We start from the raw sequence: 26,930 nt of genomic DNA, 5'->3' as shown, positions 1-26,930 counted from the left end.
ACTCATATATAATGACTTGGGTAAAGTTGGTTTTATATTCGCACATTCGGACTTCTGCATTCAAGTACTTTGTTAACCACACTACATTGGACATTCAGCAGACATTCGCAAGTAAGTATGACATTAAAACAATACTTGCCCATTTTGATCGACTGTGAAAAAAAAAAAATTAGTAGGTTGACAATGATGGCGCTGATTTGAATTTGCAAAAAAATAACTTAATTGCACATATAATTAGAACGTTATTGAAATGTGTGAATGTTGTGAATGTGTGAATATAAAACCAACTTTACCCAAGTTATATCGTGTTTGACAAACAAAAAAACAGGAAAAACTAACAAAAACACAAAAACAACTGGGGAGCCAAGCACCGTGGCTGCCATGTGTGGCGCCATCTTGATATTTGCACATTGACATTTAGTTCTGGACTAAATATCAATATGCATTTACTCATCTAACTTGCACAGAAACAGATTCAGCTTTATTCAAAATGAATAAAAACAGTGAAAAGCAAACTCAGACTCAATAATTAAATATGTTAAATAGCACATATATCCTTTATGTATTTGATCCCATATTATTATCCAATGTGCTAGTTTATTGTACAGATGTGGATTTACATTTTCTTCAGCCTGAGGCTTATTCATTTCACTTTTGGTGTGAAAGCTTTTAAATTGACAAACAAACAATACATTAATTAATAAATACAACTTTTTTTATATTAAAAACAACGTGGAAGCCCAGCCCAGATGAGTAACGCAAGTACATAATGCATTACTTTTCATAATAAGTAAGTAACTCGGTTACTTTTTTAGGGAGTAATACAAAATTGTAGCGCATTACTTTTAAAAGTAACTTCCCAGAACTGGTTATGAAGTATAAAGACAACAATTTAAGTTCATGGATATTTATTTTCAAAGTGGTGTTAAGACAATCAAACAGACAAATTTAATGATAGTAGAGAAATTTTATTGAGGATTACACAGGCAGAAAAACCATTTGCATGCCCTCTTCTATTTTTGCACATTCAAAAACAAAGAGGTTACATTTTTATCAACATAGCTGAATCTTGCATTTTAAGCACAATCACACACAGAAACATGCATGAAGACGTGCAGATATATTCAAACGATGCAGTCTTTGATTTACATTCACATTTAGTCATTTAGCAGAAGCTTTGCAAAGCGACAAATGAGGACAATATGAGCAATCAAAAAAATAACCCAACAGTTTTGTGACAAGTTTTGACAGGAATGCAACAAGATCTTGGACAGGGATAACAATTATGCCTTCCTCATAATGCACAGGCCATTCTTCCGCACACCCCAAAACAATTTTACGTGTGGACTTCTTCCCTTTACGATAAAAACAAAATGGGTATTTCCTCCCACTTTTTAATTCACACGTGACCACAGGAAAAGGCTGGTTGCTCACAAACAGATTATTGCCCTGTGGCATTGGGGATCCTCCTCCGGTGCAAACTGTTTTAATATGCTCTGCATTTGCATTTATGAAGGTGTTGACTTCTTTGCAGTCATTCATTGAGGCAGTGATATGCCTTTGTCTGATTTCTTTGTCACAGTCATGCTCACTCACACGAGGACCGCGATGTTGTGTGAGGAATTTTTGATAACGTAACATTATATGTGGTGGTTGACCATAAGCAGTGAAAGAAGCAGCCAAGACCAGCAGCAGAATCATAGCAGACTGATGGATCTCTATGACCTGGTGAACAACATAAATAATCACAGACAAAGTGTTTTGTTGTTTAAGAAAATACTGATGGGACCCTTCATTTGTTTTACTTGCACATCTTAGTTTAATTTAACCATGAGCATGTTTTTCTGACAATTTCATTTGTGTTAAAGTGCTTTTGTCTGTACTTGGTTTCATCTGCACCAAGACAAATTGTCTTGTATATCTTACACTTGCTGAGTAAAGTTATAAAGTTCTTACCTTGTTGTTCTGGGTAAATTAATATTTTATTCTCACAGTTGTCTTTTACATGGAGGCTTTACAGTAATCAACAGCACTGTTCTGAATAAATCTCACAAAAATACTGATGCAACTTGCTCCAAATGCAAGATCAGACTTCACTGTTGTCAATCAGTATCGCTGCTTTTTTATTGCAAAACTACCTTGACTTTTAAGCACTGGACTATGCAAATATGACCTTGACTATTTATGGTGAAGCTCAACGCCCTTATATGTTATTGGGTGATTTTGCAAATATTAACCCTCATGTATTGTTCCGGGTCAATTTGACCCGATTTGATTTTTGAGTTGGTGGAAATATCAGTTACCTTTGGCTCATGAACATTTAGGGTCATGAACATGCATGCAAAGTTTCAACATGCTGATGTGTTTGGACATGTCCACAAAAATGTTTGTACCGTTTGTACTGTTCCCGGGTCAATTTGACCTACCAAATATAATGTTCTAAGGCAACTCAACAGACACCAAAATAATAACATTTAGGCCATTCCACTGAATGGGTGCCATTTGCTTCCAAAACTCTTAATTTTTTATTTTTTTTTTCCTTCTATCTTTTTTAAAGACTAAATCTAGTAATACACATTTAACTATTCAAAATCGTTATTGGTCCATCTCAGGTAACTTTTTTTTTTTTTACACAATTTTTAAGTGGAAGATGGATGCATTTTTCTCAGTCCTGTTACCAAAACTCTAATGTCTTTTAAAAAGCATGTTTAAAAATATGTAAACAAATTCCTTAATTTCCCCCTCAGGCAGGTATTAAAAAAAAAAAAAATGTTGGTTTCATGGTCAAAAAACTGATTTTATCATAAAAATTAATTATTTATCTACACAAGGTGTTTTTTCAAAAGTATTTTTTTCTTTTTAAAGGTGAATCAAACCTCAAGCTTATCAATTTTCTATGATGCAATTTATTAAACAATGGGATAAATTATGGACCAAACTTAATTTAAAAAATAGCGGTTTAATTTAATTAAAAAAAAAAAAAAAAAACCTACTTAGTAGCAGGAACAAAATGGGTACCAGGAATGAGTATCCATTATATTAGTATATGTTTTAATACACATGTGAGGTGTTAATGCCCTCACTGATATAGTGGAAGTGTTGAAAATGATCACACTGCTAAAAAAAAAAAAAAAAGGCCAAATCATGTTTCTTTTTAAATCTAATGGTTTGCAGAGGTGTTTTGTTAGGGTTATGTTTAGAAGTAGAGAATGGTTTATAAGATGCAGGTGATGGGATAGAGAGAGTGAGGACTCAATTGCAGGAAAAAGGGCTTTTTATTAATGATAAATATAAACAAAAGCTACCCCATAGGGGAAAAACAGACTGGCAAGACACAACACAACCAGGGTGACATCAACGACGAACTCACACAGGACTGCAAACACAAGGAGATTATAAAGGGAGCAAGTGAGGAGGGTAACGAGATAACACAGATGAGGCAAATTAACAAATAAACAGGTAACAAGATGGGTGGGGTCAAGACAATTGACATGAGAGCACATGGCACAAAGAAAACTGAAACAAAAGCCATGTGCTCACAAAACAAATCACAAATCACCAGCACCATGTGCAAAACAGGACAGGAACATGCAGCGTTAGTGTCCGAACCCCGACATCAAAACCAAAACTGAGCCTGAACAAGACAGGAGTGCCAGGATCTGAACACCACGCTCCAACAAAAAACGGAGCATGCAGACGAGAGAACACGCAGACGAGAGAGCACGCAGCTCGAGCACACACTCACCAGAAAACAAGATAAGAGGGGAGTGTCAGGGCTCTGTCACAAAACCACGAATACACTAGACTGAAGTGACAGAACCCTGACAATAAGATATAAATAACAATGTATATATTTTAGTGCTGTCAATTGATTAAAAAATTTAATTTAACCCCGCCCCACCCCATATGATTGTAAAGCGCTTTGGGTGTACAGCAATACACAATAAAGCGCTATATAAATGCATCATTCATTATCAATCAGACGACACCAGAATGAACAGAACAAAACAAACACATGAAACATTTCTTTTAAAAAGGAGAATGATGAATATTGAAATGAGACTGTTCACACGCATATGTTACTAGCTTTCTCTGCCAAAAAAAAAAAAAAAAGGTTATACACATTCATTAGACTTCATTGCTTACAATAACACATCAATCATATAAAAGACATAAGACATATTATTTGGGAGTATATTGCTCCAAAACTTTAAATGATTTTGAATGTTTATCTGTTGAAAATCGTCCTGCAAGGTTCTTTTCTTTGTTGGAGATAAAAAGGGTGAGTTGGAAGCTCATGAAGCAGATGGTCGCGAATCATGGGACAGTCACGCATAGATCTCGTGTTTGCAGTCCTGAGGGTGTCAGCTAATTTACTCGTCCTTTTCTTGTTGGATATAACAGTTCCATACATTGCGTCCATGAGGTGCTTCTCCTCGGGCCGTGTTGTAAGAGAAGATCTTTTGTCGTTCTCCTGATTGAGTTAGTTATTATCCCTCTTCTAAGTAGATAACAACTGAGGTGCTGACAGGAACTGACTCAGAATATTGACTGTCACATGATAGTTATGATTAGTTTAGACCTCGTGATGAGTTGATTCAGTGGTGTATCTGTGTCTGTTCGATAGAAATCCTACAGTAACTTGTTCTAAATCATAAAATTGTTGCCTAACACAGTAGGTCACGCGTAATCTTAGAATAGTTACACCTTATAAAATACTAACAGTGTAATTACTTTTAATTTCCAAGTCTTTACCCCCTTATCCATCAAACGTTGCACATTGTTTCCGTTTACTTACACGTACATACAGCTGTAAGTTATACTTATGCGGAAAATTGCAATCTGTGTGTCATACATACCACGTCATTCCAGAATAGGTGCCCTTTAGTTCTAAAATACGTACAGTATAAATACTTTATAATTTTTCAGGTTATTACCCCCTTATTCCCCAAACGTTGAATATTGTTCCCTTATACCTATGAGTAGGTACTGTGGATGTACTGTATAGTTTCAAACAGGTACGCTGTAAATTCTGTTTAATTATGCAGTACATTGCTGGTTGTAATCTAAAGCATTACCGTCTTTGGTGAATCACTATAATTTGCTGAGTATTCTTATTAGCATGTACTCCATGTGGCTAGATTATATGTATTTGCTAATTCTATCCTAAAATCTCAATTCAATATATACTATACTTATATACAGTAACTGAGTTGAAGTAACAGGAGTGAGTAGTGTTATCGGATTTGTTAATATTAGGCTACATCCATATTAATCTAGACACATTTGAAAATGCATCTTTTTCTCAATGTTTTGGCCTTCTATCCACACTGCTTTTGCCCAGAGAAATCCTATGGTTGTTTCTGCATTGTTGTTTTATGTTACATTCCTGCAAATATGACAGAAAATGTACTTGAAATTTCTGTCCTGTGGCAATTATGTATTAGACTCATATATGGAATGGCATTTGATTGTGAGCTGTGCTATGAGAAGACAATATCCAGAGAAAAACTATGGATATATTGTTAAGTTTATTATTTTGTATTGCTTGGTGGGAAAGTGCCCTATCCTACAGAAAAGCATTAAAAACTACTAGATCTGATTACTTTTCGTCTCTTTTAAAATCTGTTTATTCTCAAGGTGTGTTTGGTGATTTAGTGTCAGTGATGGAAGGAGATTCTGTCACTCTGAACATAATGTTATTGAAATACATGAAGACGATGACATATTATGGAAATTTGGACCCGAAAAGTCGCTCATAGCTAAGATTAAAAAAAAGAAGCAAATTTTATCCACATATGATCATTGTCACTTCCACCTATCAGCGTTCACAATCACCAGAATACTAATCATGCACACCTGATTGTCATTCACCAATCACCCACACAGCACTATAAGAACACACAGCCACATTGTCTGGTCTCCCAAGTGGACAAGGACTCAAACCTATGCTGAATTACTTACCTGTTGCTCAAAGTCTGTGTGCGTGTGCACACACATTTGTTTAGGCAACCTTGTGGGGACATTTGGTATGACCAAATATCCTCACAAGGATAGTAAAACCTGAAATTTTTGACATTGTGGGAAAGAATTCATTAAAAATAGTAAATGTTCATCTGAAAATCTAAAAATGCAAAAGGTTTCCTGTAAGGGGTAGGTTTAGGTGTAGGGCAATAGAATATACGGTCTGTACAGTAGAAAAACCATTACGCCCATGGAGAGTCCCCACAAGGATGGCAAACCAGGTGTGTGTGGGTTCCGTCTACTTGCCTGCATTCAGCTCCTGGAAAACCTGCGATCCTTGACGTCTCCGTCAGACCTGGTAATCAAGAACATCACTATCAGTATCATCTCCAGTTCAGTTAAAGATTCTGAATCTGCTATACTCACTAGTTCCTTGATCTCCTGCATACCGTTCAATAAACCCATCTGTTTCATTCTAACTCGCCTGTGTCTCGAGTCTGACTTTCCTTTACAATGATGTTCTTGGGAGATTCAGAGACAGACTGAAGCTGGACAATCAAACTGGATCTCTGACCATCACAAACATCACAACTGAACATGCTGGACTCTATGAAGTAAAGATAAGTGGAGCGAAATTGACATTAAAAACATTCAATGTTTCTGTCTATGGTGAGTAGAGATCATTTGTCCTGCCCTTCACATATTCTTGTTTTGAATTACAAATGTAATGTTATGAATTTGAATTACAAGTTGGGCTCCATCAACGTGTTTGTTACGGGGCTGACGAGACGTGAGACGTACGGATCCATATGCAGACTTTATAGGCAGAGACGTGGTCGTACAGGCAGGGTCAAACAATGGCAAACAGGTATAATATGGACGAGACAAAGAGTAACCAGAGACAAGCGTGGGTCGACGATCAGCGTACAGAATCCAAAGGGGCGAGACAGGTCAGGTAATCCAAAACGTTAGTGATAGTCTAGGCAGGGGAAAACACGATTAAACAAAGGCAAGGCGAGGCAAGGCTAGGAAAACTAACAGGGCTCTGTAGGGCAGCGATAATGCATACAATACTCGGCCCCGAGGGAGAGAAAGTCCAGGATAGAAATAGTGTGTGTGATAGTGATGCTGTGTGATTAGTGCAATGAGTGATTGGTGACAGCTGTGTGCGTGTGATTGGTGAGATGGCTGATGGGAAATGCAGTCCATGTGATGTGTGGTGTGAAAGTCCATGTGGTGACCTCTAGTGGTGAATGACCGGGAGTGCAGACCAGATTCGTGACAGTGTTTGTGGCATGATAGTCATCAGGACTGCTTCAAGGTTGTGTGGTTCAGGGGGGCGTCATCATGGTCTTCCTCATCCTCTCTGTGTTCTCAGGCAAGGACAGACTCGATGTCCCTTTCCCATTTGTGATCGGATTCAGTCTGACAGCAGCAGTAAAGGGACGTAATGGACAGCAGAGACAGTTGAAGGTGTGCATGGTGGTCAGCTGCAGAACTGGCAGTAGGATGTGGGTTCACCGCCTGTAAATACGTAATTGTTATAAAACAAAGCTTTATTCAAACTTATTGTTCTGTGTTGTTGACTTATGTATGTGTTTACTGTGACTTGTTACTTTTATTCATTCTTTTACTCATTTATTCATGTTTCCTGTTGTCTGGAAATAAAATTCTTATTAACTTATGCATTTAATTCATTGCTTGCATGAAAATTGAGATGTATTCACTTTGGCTACATTTATCTAGTGTATATTCATGCATACCTATGGCATATGACAAAACAAATTACATGTTGCTTGTTTTACTAAAACATAATTTTCAGTAAAAAAAAGTGTATATATTGGTCCGTATTTATCATTATTATTGTAGTGTTTGTAATAGCTACTAATGCATTCTGGAGTAATCATCTTTTTTTTTTTTTAGTAGTAATACTTACATTTTTCCAGTATAAAATAAACCCCATTCTCCAAAGGTGAGATATTTGAGCAGCTGTACTACATCTCCTTTACACAGACAACAGTATTAGGTAGGGTTGGCAAGTAACTGATGCTATGAGGTGTTAGTGCACCTCTTCCTTTTATCTTTTTTTTTTACATTTTTAATTTTATTTTTTTTAGCACAACTTATAATTGCATACAAGATCAGGGGAAGATGGTTGTATATTTTACAATAAACAATCATAATGACAAAAAAAAAAAAAAGATAACATAAATATAATGGGTTTGCATACATCAAAGTATGAGATTACATACACAGGAAAAAAAGTACAATGACACGGTTAAATACTTTGAATTATAATATTCATGTGATCAATTGCATTTTTTGTTGTTGTTTTTGATATTTATAAGCCTGAGGGATGAAACAAGACATAAACTCAAAAAGCATCAAAATATTTACATAGTTTTAAACCTGAATTAAACCTGTCGCTCATATCTTTTAAGTTGTTGCGCTTGTTATACGTCATAGGTCACATGACAACGTCAACATGGCGGATCGCATTCATACTCAATGAGATTTGGCTTTAGAGTATGTACTCTTTTAGCGCTCGTTAAGTAAGTACTTATTGAAATTAAGTACCTACTCATTGAGTATGCAGTTTTGAATGCAGCCAGTGTGTCTGATCTCAGCATCAGTCTCTCTCTACCTCTGGAGGTGGAATATCAGGATAAAAACACCTACAGCTGTGTGCTCAACAATCCCATCAGCAACCAGACCACACATCTGGACATCAGCAAACTCTGTCAGCCATGTTCAGGTATGGTGATATCAATATTTGCATTTTAATAAGTGAAATAAGTATTTGATCCCCTATCAATCAGCAAGATTTCTGGCTCCCAGGTGTCTTTTATACGGGTAAGGAGCTGAGATTAAGAGCACTCTCTTAAAGGGACACCTGTCCACAGAAGCAATCAATCAGATTCCAAACTCTCCACCATGGCCAAGACCAAAGAGCTGTCCAAGGATGTCAGGGACAAGATTGTAGACCTACACAAGGCTGGAATGTGCTACAAGACCATCGCCAAAGGTGACAACAGTTGGTGCGATTATTCGCAAATGGAAGAAACACAAAATAACTTTCAATCTCCCTCGGACTGGGCTCCATGCAAGATCTCACCTCATGAAGTTTCAGTGATCATGAGAACGGTGAGGAATCAGCCCAGAACTACACAGGAGGATCTTGTCAATGATCTCAAGGTAGCTGGGACCATAATCACCAAAAAAACAATTGGTAACACATTATGACGTGAAGGACTGAAATCCTGCAGCACCCGCAATGTCCCCCTGCTCAAGAAAGCACATGTACAGTCCGTCTGAAGTTTGCCAATGATTCAGAGGAGAACTGGGTGAAAGTGTTGTGGTCAGATGAGACCAAAATCCAGCTCTTTGGCATCAACTCAACTCGCCGTGTTTGGAGGAGGAGGAATGCTGCCTATGACCCCAAGAACACCATCCCCACCGTCAAACATGGAGGTGGAAACATTATGCTTTGGGGGTATTTTTCTACTAAGGGGACAAGACAGGACCTTTTAGGCAGTATGTCAGACTCAGTCATACACTTTCATTATTACATCTTTTTTTCTTCTTCTTTTTTTTCTATACAATAAAAGTGGTTTCCAGAAGAAGGATAATAGCCCTTTATTAATCACGGGTTAAAACAGTAAAACTTCCATGTTTGCTGTCTTCGGGGAGACTTGATGAGAAAGAAGTGCCTTGCTGTTGTTCCTTAACTCTTTCCCCGCCAGAGTTTTTTTTTTTTTTTTTTAAAGTTGCCACTCACCGCCAGCATTTTTGATGATTTTCACCTAAATTTGACGGCCCTCAGAATATTTTCTGGTATGAATATATGAACATATTATATATCAAAATAAAGAACAGAGCCGCTGCTTTTAAACAAAAAAACTATTTTATTCTATCTTCATGTGTTCATGTTTTATCACCACTTGAATGCACATAGGTTTCATCAGAAATACCACATTTTTGGCAAAAAAAAACTGAGAAAATGCATTTTTATCAAAGTAGTGCATTTTCAAGCAAAATGCATTCAAATGTCATATTCTTTCACCTGTAAATAATTATATGAATAATTGAAATTGCATTCAATAAATAGAACAAAAAAACAGACACACACACACACGTGTATAGCCTATGTTTATACACACACACAGGCTACATACATTTACATCTACATACAGTATATCTACATTTTCTCTGATCCTTCCACTTATGTCGATTGTCTTGTATTCGGACCCAGAACTCATTCAGAACATGTGCTAGGACTTTCTTTACCGTAATATATCTAGAACATGGATTGCCATAAATACTTGTCAATGGCAGGGAAGCGTTGTCTTTTAATTGACGAGATATCTCGTCAATGGTGGGGAAAGAGTTAATCACAACTCTTTTATTTACCACCGATATCAGTTGGAAATGCATTTCCATCAATTCCAGGATGAGTTGACATTTGACCTGGTGTCACAAGGGCTGCTTTCATTGGATTGGCTGCTTTCAAACCTCATTGGATTGGTTAAAATTTAAACCAATCAAACAATCCATTGAGATTTGGAAACCTCTCTGATTGGTAGATCTCATATCTGGTCTCGGCGGGTCAACAACATGACAAAAAAGTTATTGTGCTTTTTGTTTTTGCACAATTAAAACTCAAAATGATCAGGTATATCAGCGAGAAAGCAACCAATGACAAGTAAAGAATGTTTTTTTTGTTTGGTTGGTAATGTATTTGCTGTGCGTTTCTCATCGTGAGACGTATATATGTTGTGTAATGAATTCATCAAATGCAGCATCGTAGGAAGAAAAAGACAGTGGGCCTACGCTTAAAAAAGTAACATTATTTATTGAGTAAATATGCAATTTGTTACATATGTCTATGTATCACTATATGCTTAGCCCATCATGGAAACAGGTGAATAAAGCTGTGTTTATATTTGTTTGGTAATGTAGCTATTTGCACTTGCAAGTGAATAAGATCATAATGCTGAATAGCTACAAGAGGCTGATTATCAGCGACGATGCAATCGCGCATCATTCATTTGGAAAAGCAGATGCATCTTGCCAAGATGTTTTGTCTCTGTTTTTTTGTTGTTGTTGTTTTTTGCACCCTTTTGCATCGCATTGTTTGATTTAGTTATTTAAATGAACATAAAATTGAATATCAAATGCATAGTGGTGTACAGTATCACACACGTGATAAGGAAATCATGACTTTAGTGTCTTAACAAGAAAGTATTAACAGCGCTACTTTTACCCGATAGGGTGCGTGATAAATAAATGCTGCTGTTCTCAGATAAACCACACTGTAAAAAATTTACTGTAAAAATTACAGTAACTTACTGGCAATTTTGGTTGCCAGTAAGACTGTAAAATTTACAAGAGTACTGTAAATCAATAATTACAATTGTACTGTAAAAAATACAGCAAACTCTTGCATGCTGTAAAATTGTTGTGATGGTGTAAACATTTGGTAAACTTATTTCATTTGAGTCCACTAAGAAGGAACATTTCTTAATATAAAACTGCAAACGCTTAATTTGTAATAGTAAAGTTACTAAAAACATGACTTGAACTCAAATCGTTGCAGTTTATCATCAGCTATAGCACACATGCATGTAGTTAAGCACTTAACAAAGAGATCATCACTGTATCAGCAATTCTACAGTTATTGTCTTTAAATAAAGCAGCAGAACATCAGTGTTTGTGGCTCATCATTGACTGAAGCACAGGCTCTACTCTCCACCACAATGGTGATCCACAAAACTAAATTAAACTAACAGATCTCTCTTGTGCAAAATAATACGGTTCAGTTAAATATTTACTCTCCTTATAGATAACACCTGCTGTTAACAAGCAGAATCACTGAATGAAAGAGAAACAAGAACTACAGCTGACTTCAGCCACAGCCTTAGATGAACTCAACTGAAATACAAGACATCATTAAATCTCTCAAGATCTGATTAAACAACTCCACAAACAGCATTACCAGCTTCACACATTACAATTTGACTTTATTTCTGTCATATGTCTATGAAAATAATTTGAGAATTAACAGAAGTTTAGTTGTTTTATTGAAAACGTTTCGTTTGACCTCACCATTGTGGCGGTCAGGGTTTGCTTTAGTTGGACTCTTGACCATCAAGTTTTCAACTTAGTTTTTTTCTGACTGCTGTAACTGTGTTTGTAAAGCACATTTGTTATAGCATGAAAGCCAGGAAAATGTGTGATTACGTGCTTTTGATTGACTATTGATAATGATATAATCATTACCTAGTGGCTTGATTCACTGATCTCATTCAGAGGCTGATCTTTAAAGACATGGTGTGGATTTCTTTATTTGTTAGTTTGGCGTTGTTTACAGCTGCTATATGACCCTGAATGAGATGACAAACTGCTACTAAAAATTTTTAAAAAGTCTTATGCACAAAACTTTTAGTACAACGGCAGCAATTAGACACACACAGACATCAAGAATCAGTGTATGAATCTCAACAACGGTGACAATCAAAAGCTTAATGTGCAATTCATGCTGGGTACCAGCACAGTACAAAACTCACCCATGAATCCCAGCATGCATTGCGGCATGAATAAATTATGCCGCTGAATTGTCCACTTATTGTCTTTAATTCTTACTATGTGCTGTAATTTTTATTTTTTTTGTGTTGAGTTTTAGTAGCATGTTTTGTGATGTTCAGAGCTGATCTGTTTATTTTGGTGATTGTCACCGTTGTTGAGATTCATACGCTGATTCTTGATGTCTGTGTGTGTCTAATTGCTGTCGTAGTACTTTTTCAGTAGCAGTTTGTTGTTTCATTCAAGGTCATATAGCCATCGTAAATAACACAACAAAAAAGATATCCACACCATGTCTTTAAAGATCAGCCTCTGAACGAGCTCAGTGAATCAAGCCACTAGATAATGATTATATCATTATCAATAGTCAATCAAAAGCACGTAACCACACATTTTCCTGGCTTTCATGCTATAACAAATGTGCTCTACAAACACAGTTACAGCAACCAGAAAAAAAGCTAAGATTAAATTTTGATGGTCAAGAGCCCAACTAAAGCAAACCCTGACCGCCACAATGGTGAGGTCAAACGAAACGTTTTCAGTAAAACAACTAAACTTCTGTTAATTCTCAAATGATTTTCATAGACATATGACAGAAATAAAGTCAAATTGTAATGTGTGAAGCTGGTAATGCTGTTTGTGGAGTTGTTTAATCAGATCTTGAGAGATTTAATGATGTCTTGTATTTCAGTTGAGTTCATCTAAGACTGTGGCTGAAGTCAGCTGTTCTTGTTTCTCTTTCATTCAGTGATTCTGCTTGTTAACAGCAGGTGTTATCTATAAGGAATGTAAATATTTATCTGAACCGTATTATTTTGCACAAGAGAGATCTGTTAGTTTAATTTAGTTTTGTGGATCACCGTTGTGGTGGAGAGTAGAGCCTGTGCTTCAGTCAATGATGAGCCACAAACACTGATGTTCTGCTGCTTTATTTAAAGACAGTAACTGTAGAGTTGCTGATACAGTGATGATCTCTTTGTTAAGTGCTTTACTACATGCATGTGTGCTATAGCTGATGACAAACTGCAACGATTTGAGTTAAAGTCATGTTTTTAGTAACTTTACTATTACAAATAGTGTTTGCAGTTTTATATTAAGAAATGTTCCTTCTTAGTAGAATCAAATGAAATAAGTTTACCAAATGTTTACACCATCACAACAATTTTACAGCATGCAAGAGTGTTTGCTGTATTTTTTACAGTACAATTGTAATTATTGATTTACAGTACTCTTGTAAATTTTACAGTCTTACTGGCAACCAAAATTGCCAGTAAGTTACTGTAAATTTTACAGCAATTCTTTACAGTGCACTGATGAGCCAGTATAATGAACTCAATAAAATGTAGCTAAACCTGATCACTGCCTATTTTTACCTGTTTATGATCAAAAAAAACTTAACTAATACTAAGTCAAACTCAAAAAATTAATTTAAAAAATGACAGAGCAATAGATAAATAGCGATAGATTCTCCATTTGTGATGTGGTACCAAACACACTCTTATTCTATACGTATGTTTTTATGTGTTTAAGAGATTGAATTAAAATAAAATATTAAGGTGGCTGCCTAAACTATTTCTGAATAGGATGTCTAGTTCATAAATATTTAGAAAAGTATGAAAATGTATGGTTCAGAACACTTACCCACAATAAATGGAGATCAAGAGTCCCTGTATATCATCTAGTGGAAAGGTTTGGTACTGCATTCAGAAATTCTTACTTAAAAGTAATTTTTTTTTGAGATATCAACCTTCTTTGCCTTTATTTAACCAGGAGAGAACCTCACTGAGATTAAAAATCTCTTTTCCAGGAGTGTCCTGGCCAAGATAGGCGGCCCAGTTATACAAATACATATACAACAAAGAACAATACATCACAACAATAAAATATTACAGCATTAAAAGCATTTGCAAATCATTAAATCATTTTCTATTCCACGCAAAAGTGTTTTAAATTTACAAGGAGACACCAACTGATTTAGCCGGAGTTTCATTTGAAGAGAATTCCAGTCTGACGGTTCAGCATATTCAAATGCAATTTTACCTAAATTAGTTCGTGCTGAAGGTACATGAAGACTGTAAAAAGACTGAGAACGCAATGAATAATTAACAACTACTTTTTGGTGAATCAAACAACAGAGATAGGATGGCAAAAAACCCAGAATAGCTTAGTAAATCAGTAAATACCAATGCATTTTCCTTCGAACAGCAAGTGAAGACCAGGCAACTCTATTATAAAGTATACAATGATGTGTAGAAAATTTACAATCCGTAATCAATCTTAAAGCACCATGATACACAGCTTCCAAAGAGGCAAGAAGATAAGAAGAGGCATTCTGATACACCACATCCCCATAATCAAGAATTGGTAAAAAAGTTCCAGACACAAGCCTCTTCCTTGCATTAAATGAAAAGCAAGACTTATTTCTGAAATAAAATCCTAGCCGCTTCTTCAACTTTAACCGCAAATAATTGATATATGTATTAAAACGTAGTGTATCATCAATTATGATGCCCAGGTACTTATACTCTGACACTAATGCGATCAGTTTCCCTTGCAAAGTTCGGAGAACGACAGGACTATCCGAAGAATTTCTAGAGTTTGATAACCACATAAATTTAGTTTTCTCAACATTTAAGACCAACTTTAAAGTAAAAAACCTTGCTTGAATAATATCAAACACTGATTGTAAGTCACCCAAAGCTTGTTGTTTTGTAGGAGCAGAGCAATAAATGACAGTGTCGTCTGCATAAAAGTGGAACCTTGCATTATCAATGTTAACGTCTAAACAATTTATATATATAATAAATAGTAATGGCCCCAATACAGATCCTTGGGGGACTCCCGTACCCACTTCCAATAAGTCTGATTTAATACCTTCCACTTGCACACACTGAGTTCTTCCCTTTAAATAAGTATTAAACCATGAGACTACATTGTCTGATAGACCAACACTTCTGAGCCTATCTAACAAAATCTTGTGGTTCACTGTATCAAATGCCTTAGCTAAATCGATAAAAAGACATGCACAGTGGTGTTTTCCATCTAAGGACCTCACAAGATCATTTAAAACTTTTAAAACAGCCGTAATAGTGCTGTGTTTTTCACGAAATCCTGATTGGTTGATAGACAAAAGTTTATGAGAGTGTAAATACTGTGTCAATTGTTTACTGATAAGACTTTCCAAAAGTTTTGACAAGATACATAACTTCGAAATAGGTCTATAGTTATCTAATAAAGTAGGGTCACCCCCTTTCAACAGAGGAATAACAAAAGCAGACTTCCAAATCTGTGGAATTTCCTTAGTTGTTAGGGGAAGATTGAACAGATATGTCAATGGATGTGAAATAATGTTAGCCGCTAATTTTAAAAACAATGGTTCAATAAGATCAGGACCTGACGATTTATTCACATTTAGGTTTTGTAGTGCAGAGCAGACATCAGAAGTAGTAATATGATTAAAAACGAACTCTGTTGTGCACAGATGCTGCTCTGCATTAAGAAATTCAGAAGTTACAGTGGTATAATTATTAGTCTGAAACAATGACCCTGATTCAGTAAAGTGGCTATTAAAACAATTGAGCATTTGTAATTTATCCACTATTTTAATACCATCCTTCGTTATGCAATTGGGAAGACCTGAAACAGATCTATTACCAGTCAGAAACTTTATATTTTTCCAGAACTTACTCGCATTTGCTGATTTTTCCGTTTTATCAAGAAAATACTCTGCTTTTGCCTTTCTGATCATAACTGTACATTTGTTACGAAGCTGTTTAAAATACAACCAATCAGGATTTAAGTTGGTTTGTCTGGCCTTAGCCCATGCAGCATCCCGCTCATGAATAAGGTCAGACAGTGCGGCTGAAAACCATGGATTATCCCGGCACTTAACTCTAATTTTTTTAAAGGAGCATGCTTATTAATAATCAGAATGAAATTATCATAAAAATATTTCCAAGTACTTTCAATATCTGGGATTAATGTAATTTTTTCCCAATCAAATTGAGCAATGTCTAATAAAAAACCTTGTATATTAAAGTGTTTCATACAGCGTTTGGTGATAATTTGTGGTTTCTGCTTAAACATTTTTATATCTCTTAAACATTTTTATTGCTACTGCAACAACACAATGATCACTAATATCATTTGCAAATACGGAAGCTAGAGAATATTTATGAGGGGCATTTGTGAGAACAAGATCTAATAATGTAGATTTTTCTGGAAACTTCAAGTTAGGTCTTGTTGGTAAATCTACCAATTTAAAAAGATTATAAGTATCACAAAATGCTTTGAGACCATCAGATACCGGAAGCAACCAATTTAAATTAAAATCACCCATTAATATCAATTCTTTATAATTCAAGGAGGCCAAAGAATTCGTCAAAGAGGTCAAAGTATTACTAGTAGCCGATGGAGGTCTATAAAAACCTACTATAGTGAGTTGACATGTCTTTGACACAGACAAATTAAGAGCTAATAATTCATGCTGTTTAACTATCGATTCTGAAAGTAGCATGTTAGTCTCAAAGCATTCTTTAACGTAAATTACGACCCCCCCACCCCTTTTTGGTCTATCAGCTCTAAAAACATTATAACCAGTGATGTTGATCTCTTTGTCTAAAATAGTTTTGTTGAGCCAAGATTCTGATATTATTATAACATCCGCATTTGTATTTCTTGCCCAGATATGAACCATATCCAATTTAGGTAACAAACTACGAATGTTGACATGGATAAAACCCAAGCCTGACCTAGATTTTAGTTCAGTTGGAGTAGAAAAAGTTGGAGAACATCTATTATATGGACCTGGATTTGGCAGTACATTTCCAGATATTAATAGCATAACAAATATAAAGCTCTTACGTCTAGCAGATTTACTTACTACATCATTTCTTATAATTGGACCCACATGGAGAGAATAATTAATAGTTCGCTTCCTTAGTTAGCGCACACCTTATAAAATCTACATTTATAAAAATCAAAAGATACAACTTAAAACAATATTGTTTGAACGGAACAATGTCTGTAGACAGTCCGCTGCGTATCCAACTGTCGACATGTGCAGATGATAAATTGCACATTAAGGATGAATCGTAAACAGACCTACTGTCTCTGATGTGAACTTGGGTAAGCAACCAGATGAGTAGACCCGCTAAGAGCATGCATGCAGTTATTAGGCACCACATTATCCTCCAAAGTCCCCAGATGTAGAGTTCGGATAAGGCCGTAGAACGAAGCAGAACGAAGCAGTACGTGCCAAGAATTCTCCGGGGTTCTCTCACACGACCGTCAGTAGTCAACTCTTCAAACTTAAGCCGCCGAACCGATGAAAACACCCCAACAGCTAGGCAACAGCAAACGAGACCTTACCAAGGGACTCGAACCAAGAGCTGTAAAAGGTGCAATGCCGCCTTCACTGATGCTCAATCCGTGAACACCTGCAGCAAACATGGATCTCCCTTGACCGCGTAGGCTTCTCCCTTTAGCCCAGGCTTAGATCCAGTGCTTCAGTGCAGTGCAACAGAATAGCCGTTACAAAGTCCGTATTCCAGACAAACAAAGTCAAAATGTTAGACGACCAGCTCCAATCCCAAAGCATTGAGCTACTATCAGGCAGATTCAATGCGGTTCACAAACGCATCCACGCTGAGTAACCAAGGATCGCGTTAAAGTGATTTTAGCATTGAGAATCAAGTTAAAGTGATCAATAACCTTCCAAAACTGAACTTTAAAATAACAACAGTCCATTTAGAAGAAGATAAATAAAATGAAACAACAGTGCACAAACACCAACAGACTAACGAGCCGCCATCTTGGCTTGGCTTGGCTTAACCTAAAATTTGGCACAAAACTTGTTCAGATGATTGGCTTTGATTGTCTTGAAGATTTGGAGGTAAACATGTTTTGTAAAATTTATATTTTATTTAATTATTAATGCGCACACACACACACACACACACACACACAGACATATATATATATATATATATATATATATATGATGTTTCACCTTTAAAAATATACCAATCTTAAATCTGGGCTCCAAAGTGTTCAAGATTTATAACAATTTTAGCTGGAAAAGTCATTTTTATGTCTATGCTCAAAAAGTGGGACTTACAGTTAAAAGTCTAAACAGTTTTGTTTTCACAAACTTTGAAATTAAAAAGTTGTTAAACTCATCAAGACACTGACACTAGGACCCACTTCAGGACTAGAGTCGAGGAGCTCTGACATACAACAAAGGAATGTGTTCTTATTTTGTGTCTGTACACTTGCTTTTGAATGGCTGCCTATCAAATTGAGTGGATCAAATTGACCTGTGAACATCACAAATATATAAAATTTTCTGTATGTACATTTCACAACACATCAGTATGTTGAAACTGTGTATGCATGTGCATGACCATAAAGGAGAAAAAAAGTCACAAAATTTCAAGATAAACAACACTTAAATAGTATTTCAGATAGGCTGAAAAAAATATAGATATTTTAAAAAAAAGACATTTAATTCATTTTTACCATCAATGGCTGACAAAATGGTTTTCTGCATTGAAATAAGTGGGAAAAAGCACATTTTTAGCTTCAAAGGATAGTAAAAAAAAAACAAAAAAAAAAACTAACTAAAATAACAAAATATATCTAATAAATATTAATATTTTGGGTCTGTAGAGTTGCCTTAGAACATTAAAATTGGCAGGTCAAATTGACCCGGGAACAGTATGAACAACATTTTTTTTTTTTTTTATCATTTCAAATAACTTTGCATGCATGTTCATGACCCTAAATGAGAAAAAGTCACAGAAGTTCAAGAAAAATAACATGGTTAGTATTTCAGATAGATTGAAAACCATCTTTTTTTATTAAAAAACATTTTTACCACCAAAATATTTTTCTGTATTGAAATGAGTGGGGAAAAGCTATTTTTCTCAGCTTCATAGGATAGTAAAAAACTAAAATAGCAAAATATAACCAGTAGATGTTATTATTTCAGGTCTGTAGAGTTGCCTTAGTACATTCAAACTGGCAGGTCAAATTGTCCTGGGAACCGTACAAACATAACAAACATTTTTGTGGACATGTCAAAACACATCAGCATATTGAAACTTTGCATGCAAGTCCATGACCCTAAGTTAACTGATATTTCCAACTCAAAAATCAAATCAGGTCAAATGAAGGGTCCCATCAGTATTTTCTTAAATAATCACAGACAAGGTGTGTTGATGTATGTGTTGATCACCAGGTCATGGAGATCCATCAGTCTGCTGTGATTCTGCTGCTGGTCTTGGCTGCTTCTTTCATTGCTTATAGTCAACCTGATGACATAAAGCACCGTTATGAAAAATTCCTCAAACAACATTATGATCCTTGTGTGAGTGAACAAGACTGTGACAAAGAAATCAGAAACAGACTCATCACTGCCGGAACTGCAAATGGCTCCAAAGATGTCAACACCTTCGTAAATGCGAATAAAAAAAAATTAAAAATTAAAGCAGTTTGCAGCGGAGGAGGAACCTCACTGGGCAATAATCTGTTTATGAGCAACCAGCCTTTTCCTGTGGTCACGTGTAAATTAAAAAGTGGGCAGAGTCACCCAAATTGTAAAATTGTAACGGGAAGAAGTCCACACGTTACATTGTTTTGGGGTGTGCGGAAGGCTGGCCTGTGCATTATGATGAAGGCAACTAATAAGATCTTGTTGCATTCTTGTCAAAACTTATCACAAAACTGTTGGGTTATTTTTTTTTTGATTGCTTATATTATCCTCATTTGTCGCTTTGCAAAGCATCTGCTAAATGACTAAATGTAAATGTAAATCAAAGACTGCAGCGTTTGAATATATCTGCACGTCTTCATGCATGTTTCTGAATGTGATTGTGCTTAACATGCAAGATTCAGCTATGTTAATGAAAATGTGCAGAAATAGATGAAGGAAGAAAGATGCAAATTATTTTTTTCTGCCTGTGTAATCTTCAATAAAACGTCTCTACTACCAATCTTGAAAAATAAAAAGTAATGCATTACTTTACTAGTTACTGATTATGTAACTTACAGTACTTATTACTTGTAATGCGTTACCTCCCACACTGCTGGTTACTAGTATATTACACACAATTGCCAACTACAGATCAAAAAATGTATAACAAATAATCACCACATGGCCATCACAAGTAAAACTAAATAACCTGAAAACAACAACAAAAATAAAAAATAAAAACAAGGGCAAAATTTTATGAACTACCCTATTACCCCAAATGCCCATAAAAGTAGTGTTTCATTATCTTATTCAACGGTTATGATAACACACACTTTCAGCCATTATAAGTGAAATCACAAAAAAAAAAAAACATTCAAAGATCAAGTTCATTCCCTTGTTTCATAAGAGAAACAAATCCTTACTGGTTTTACTTTAAGGCACTTTTTGTGTTTGCAGACATGAAGGTAAGGACACAGAAATGAAAATGTCTAACAATATTCTGCCCAGAGTGCAATGTACACAATATTTAATAACAGTGAACTAAAACGCCATTAGTGTTTAGAAAATAATAATAAAAAAACATTAATGTCCACTTCTTACTGATTTATGGTCAAATCTGTGGTACAGGCTTTAGTGAAGAGTTTAGCATATTAGCTTTGACACGTAAATTACTCTCCTGAAAATATTTTCCTGACAGAAAAAATAAATAAATAAATAAAAATCACCATTCATCTCTATTGAGGCCATTTATATATTTACAATGAGCACCAGACAAATCCAAAAATAGGAACAAGGGAGCAAGAGAAGAATCAAAGAACTAATCAGCACCTCTAAATAAAAAAAAAAATAAAAAAATTCAGCACCTTGATAAAATCAAATAACTAATTAGCACCTCTTAATAAAATCAAACCTCATAAAATGTCACAGATGTCTGTTCACAACTTCGGGTAATAAGATTGACTCATTTTTGCTCATTTCAACAATGAAGATACAAATATATCTACCAATTGTATGAAGACTCACTATAATTTAACAGCATTATTTTATCAAGTGTTCACGTATGTGTGTATTCATTTTGCAGAAACTTTCTTCCTGATAAACACCACATCAAATGATTTTCAGTTTTAACGCCAGAGTAAAAACATTTAACGCAGCATACTCTCAGCAAAGTGTTTCACCAACCTAACAAAATAAATCAATTCGTTTCCAGGCTTATTAAGGCTGGTTTTGGTTCCAGCTGGTGGATATATAAAAAGCCATGCTATCCAAAGTTGGTCAACTCGTATCATTTCTGATGAAGGTGGATGACTAAGAGTTAGCATTAGTGTTTAAACTAACAACATAAAGTATTTCCAGTAACACTATTGATACTGTCCTATTAATAGTGCAGGCTGTAAACAGCACGTCTCCGATATAAGACTGTGTGTCAGCAGTAAAATTGTGGTCATATACTGCATTATTATATATATTTTTTCTTTACTTGCTTACTTTTTTGGTCTTGTCTTCCATAACAAATACTCAGACATTCTTAAATCAAGATGCATTTACTTGAGAAGCAAAAATGTAACTTTAGATAAACAGCCTGAGTTTGATTTAATTACGTGTCCTTCTCCTCAAAGCAATGCTGTTCGGATCAGCTGACGAGTTATCATCATCATTCTCCTGTAAGGAAACACAGATTCACAAATGGTGAAAGTAAAGAGGAGGACTGATGTTTCAGTTACACAAACACAAAAATTATATATATAATACGAGAGACTCCTAATTGTGTTTTTGCTGTTGTCCGTACAGAGGTTTCATTTCTTATATATTAATAAGCACAGTGTTTAAAACTGCATCAAACTGTCATTTTCTGTATTACAGTAAAACAAAATGTAAGTATTGTGATTTCAACACCACATCTAAAATGCTTGAACTGTTGTATTGCCATTTTCAAATAAGACACTTGCTCTCTGAAGGAAGTTGCACTGTTTTTATATGAATTATTATTTAATTTATTTGGGAGTTAGTTGTGTTTTTGATTGTTTTGCATCAAAGTTATATATGCTTCTATGGTGTTAAAATAAAGGATAAAAAGATTAGTTTAAAATTGCGTTACACCCTACATTTTATGACTATATAAGAATTATAATTATATAATACTACTACTGAGAAAAAAGAAATGTGTTTATACCACTGTTCTTTTAAAAATGTTATGCACAGTAAATCTCATGTGTCTTGTTAAATTAGCTGTATGTAATACTTACATTCTGCTGTACTGGTGCATGGGTCCTTTTGCAATAGCAAACACCATGTACAACTGTAACCACCAGCAGAACAACACCAGCACCAACAACAGCACCAATGAATCCTACAGCAAATGTAGACAGACCTGAATCTGTAACAGCAAGAGAATAAAATCATTATTACTAAAGAATGAAGGACAATCCAATCATTATTTTACAGGATCAAAATTGATATTTACATCTTTGTACTTTGGTCTTTTTTTGTATGATATTGACTGAACTGAAAGTAAATAAATAAATAAATAAAAATAGCGCCATCTGTTGTTATTAAGTAGTTAAATCAACAGGAAACCGTATTCAACAAGGAACATTGTTCACAAGAAAACTGTGTGATATTATGCATTTTACATGTTAATAGCATCAGTCAAAGTGTTACTGAATCAAAGCTCCTTAATAAAAAAAAAAAGGAAAAAAACAAACAGCTATTGAGTTGATTCAAAAAAAAAAAAAAAACTCAAATGAAAATGCATTGAATGACTTAATTATTATACTCACCAATAACAGTAACACTGAAGCTCCTGATGATGCTAATTGTGCTTCTGCTGATCCTCAGTACATAGACTCCAGAGTCTGTGGTTCTGATGTTCATGATGGTCAGAGATCCAGTCTGATGATCCAGCTCCAGTCTGTCTCTGAATCTCTCATCACACAGATCATCTGTACAGATCTCACTCTGATCTCCAGTGATTACAGCAATGCTAGTGTCATTAAAATACCACATCATCACATCATTTGGCTTTTTTATTTCACCAGGATCTAAAGTAACGGAGTCTCCCTCGTTCACTGACTTTTTATTCAATTTATCTCGTTCAGCAGCAGAGACACCTGAAACACAAACAAAAAGATGATAGAGGACCTTTTTGGGGAAACACGAATGCAATGGCACAAGCCCATTCTTGACTTGATCCAGAAAAAAAAAAAAAAAAAGTTTTCTCCTCTTTAAAACCACCATCCCCCCTTACCATCCCCTTTGGATTATTAATTTTGTGTATTATGTAAAACGTATCATGCACATGAAATGTTAAAATTATCTTTTTATGATCATTTACGATCTAAATAACGGCGATTGGCCAATCAGAACTCGGTACTGTAAGTAGCGCACAAGGAGAAGCAATTTCGTCATTTTTCGCGCAAAATGGTTCAAGCATTTTTAATTTCTTTTAAAAGAAGAAAATTATTTTTCCTTGATTAGAATTTAAAGACATTCTCCTGACATAATGTATGTGTGACTGTGAGGGACTGAGAGACGATAGGAGAGCTTGAGAGTCCAAAAGCATTCACTGCGCGATGAAGCCCATTAGAATAAAGTTAGAATGCCCTTATAATTCCAGCAATGAAACAAAAAAAATACCCATGATTTATCAGTTTTTACGTTTTTATATTCATTGCACAAGCAATGTACTTTTCTGTATATCAGCACATGTGCGTGACTCCGCGAGTACAAATGTGCTATTAGTTTTATACAACAGTGCAGAGAAACACAGTGTTTCATTCTGTGAATGAATCAGTTTTTGAACGAATCGAGTGAGCCAGTGATTCAACGATCCATACAGATGGACTCACTTGTTTCGTTTCTATTGAATCAGCCGTTTTGAACGAATCGTTTGATATGAATGCATTAGTAAGTCATTTATTAAAACAGGAACTTGCTGCCACCTGCTGGCGGTTGTATTGTCAGGTTTATTAATTCATGACAGACCTAAACCAGCCAAGGTGCCAGCACAAAAACACATTCAGCAAAATATTGTTTAATTATCATCAATATTGACCAAAATTCCTCTATTTCAGGCCCCAGAAGGGGGGAAAAGGCGTATAAATAACAGTTCATTTAATAAGGCTAATCTTTCATTAAATAGAAACCTTTTTAAAAATGAGACTAATTTTGTAATCATTGTGTAAAATTAGCCACAAGAACACCCCCCGACCACACCATCCCCCCTGACATTTTTTTTACAATTCGACCACTGTATATATAAAATCAATAAACACATAAACTACATTTAACCATTTATTAATGACTCACCACTGACAGTAACATTGAAAATTTTTTCTTTGTCGCTGCTTCTGATCTGTAGGTCATAAAGTCCAGAGTCTGTGGTTCTGGTGTTCATGATGGTCAGAGATCCAGTCTGATGATCCAGCTCCAGTCTGTCTCTGAATCTCCCAAATCTACAGATTTTATTCTGATCTCTAGTGATTTCAACAATTTGAGTTTTATTGTAATACCACGTAATCTCGTATTGTGTTGTTGTAACATTAGTGTGTAGAGTGACTGAATCTTCCTCCATCACTGACACTTCATCTGCCTCAACACCTGACACAACTGAATAAACAAAAACATAATAGGCAAATATGTACAATAATGCTGTGAAAATCATAAATTTCATATAATAAATTTTGTGATTTTTTTCTGAAATTTTGTGTGAATTTCAGAATGTAACTTATGAAAACAAACAGCAGAAGAACATCATTGATTTACACATTCACTCCTCAAACATACATAAATCACTTGGATGTGCTTCTGTGCACTTGGATGGGTTAAATGCAGAGCACAATTTCGAGTATGGGTCACCATACTTGACAATACGTCACGACTTAACTTAACTAGCTGACTTCAACAACACAGCACAGACTAGTTCAAGAATATTACCCATACAAAAAATTAAATAAAAATACTTCAGAAAAGTATGTTATTTTCCATTGAATTAAGACTCAGATAATATAGTGCCATGTTTTTCTATAGTTTTTAGTCCTGTATGTTGGCACCCTAACCATAATCTCAACACTGATCCCTCAGTCACTATACATCCTACCATATAACCGGTCACAGAAATCAGTACAGCAGCACAAAAGTGATTTGAACAAATAAAGATCTTACCATTGTGAAGAAAATACAAGATCACTGCCAACAAATTAAAGAGAAGCTTCATTTTCACCACTTATCCCTCATGAATGCAAATTATGTTTCATAAAAGCGATCTGTTTTTCTGGATGGTGATGCGGATCGAGGTTTCGCTGGTTATAGTGAAAGTAATTGCGAGTCTCCTTGAAGAAGATTGAGCGATGACGTAGTGAACATTCTGATATGCATATGCAAAAAATTATATTCGCTATGTTCCTTTCGTAAAATATTGCATATATATATCCATGGTCTGTGTGAATACTGGATTCTGATTGGCTGGCAGGTGTTGATTAAATTCATTGAACTGCACAGGTAGTTCCAGGTCAGTTTAATCACGTTCTATATTAATGCTCTTCCTATAAACATTGGTAACCATAGTAACATATAGTTACAGTTAAATAGAAATACAGACGGAAATAACCGTCATTTTTATCGTTCCGGTCAAATATTGCAGCGCAAATATTATTAACATCTTTAATAGACTATGTGAATGCTTGCAAATGACCATAGCATAAACGGGATATCCGCTGTGCGTCGGGTGGTTCTTCGCCTCCACGTCGTGCATTCAAATCGTTTAATACACAGCTAGCCGTTGATTATCCCTTACATATACTTACTATATATATATATAAAAAAAAAAAAAAAATATATATATATATATATATATATATATATATATATATATATATAAAGTGACAGTCCCAATAAGTATGGGCTCCAATGAGGCTTTGAAAACTGTTACAAACCACCTGGCTGAGGGCAGCATAACACAAACAGGGAGACAACATGCAAATTTACCCAAAAAGTAGATATTTAATAAGGGAATACATAAATCAATTAAGCATGCAACATTGAAACAGAAAAAAAGAAAGAGATAACAAGTAATAAAAATACAAGGAATACATAATTAAATGCATAATGAACCCACAAGAACTCCTGGTGTCGGAGAGTCTCACACTGGGAAAGAATGACCTTCTTATAAGTCAATTCCTCACATGTAATCCTCAGCACTTGTCTCCTGACTATACATCCTGCAGACACAGAGAGAAAACATGCAAAAACAAAACAAACAGCAGCTGGATAATACACAAATGAGGGAACAGAAACTAGGCAAAACTGTGCATGCTGGTTGTAATCGACTAAATGCTCAAACATGCTCAGCAGAAACAATATTCAATGATCACATGCCATGCTTCAGATACTTTTCACTGAACTCAGAGGA

At 35.3% G+C, this 26,930-nt stretch overlaps 1 protein-coding gene and 1 pseudogene across 1 annotated transcript; one reads left to right on the top strand and one right to left on the bottom strand.

The window, feature by feature from the left end:
* The first annotated feature begins 19,350 nt into the window (after positions 1 to 19,350).
* On the top strand, positions 19,351 to 20,354 carry LOC131529864 (ribonuclease-like 3; annotated as a pseudogene).
* Positions 20,355 to 20,772: 418 nt separating this feature from the next.
* LOC131529853 (uncharacterized) lies at positions 20,773 to 25,821 on the bottom strand. The gene is made up of 5 exons (XM_058759796.1): positions 25,685 to 25,821; positions 24,830 to 25,129; positions 23,302 to 23,631; positions 22,768 to 22,898; positions 20,773 to 22,183 (listed from the first exon to the last, which is right to left on the bottom strand). Exons 1-5 carry the CDS (start codon positions 25,734 to 25,736, stop codon positions 22,115 to 22,117), a joined length of 882 nt encoding a protein of 293 aa, XP_058615779.1. The 5' UTR covers positions 25,737 to 25,821; the 3' UTR covers positions 20,773 to 22,114.
* Positions 25,822 to 26,930: the final 1,109 nt, after the last annotated feature.

Source organism: Onychostoma macrolepis, chromosome 22 (assembly GCF_012432095.1).
Source record: "Onychostoma macrolepis isolate SWU-2019 chromosome 22, ASM1243209v1, whole genome shotgun sequence".
NCBI lineage: Eukaryota > Metazoa > Chordata > Actinopteri > Cypriniformes > Cyprinidae > Onychostoma > Onychostoma macrolepis.
Note: the sequence above shows the minus strand (reverse complement) of the source record. Positions and strands in the feature narration are given on the sequence as shown.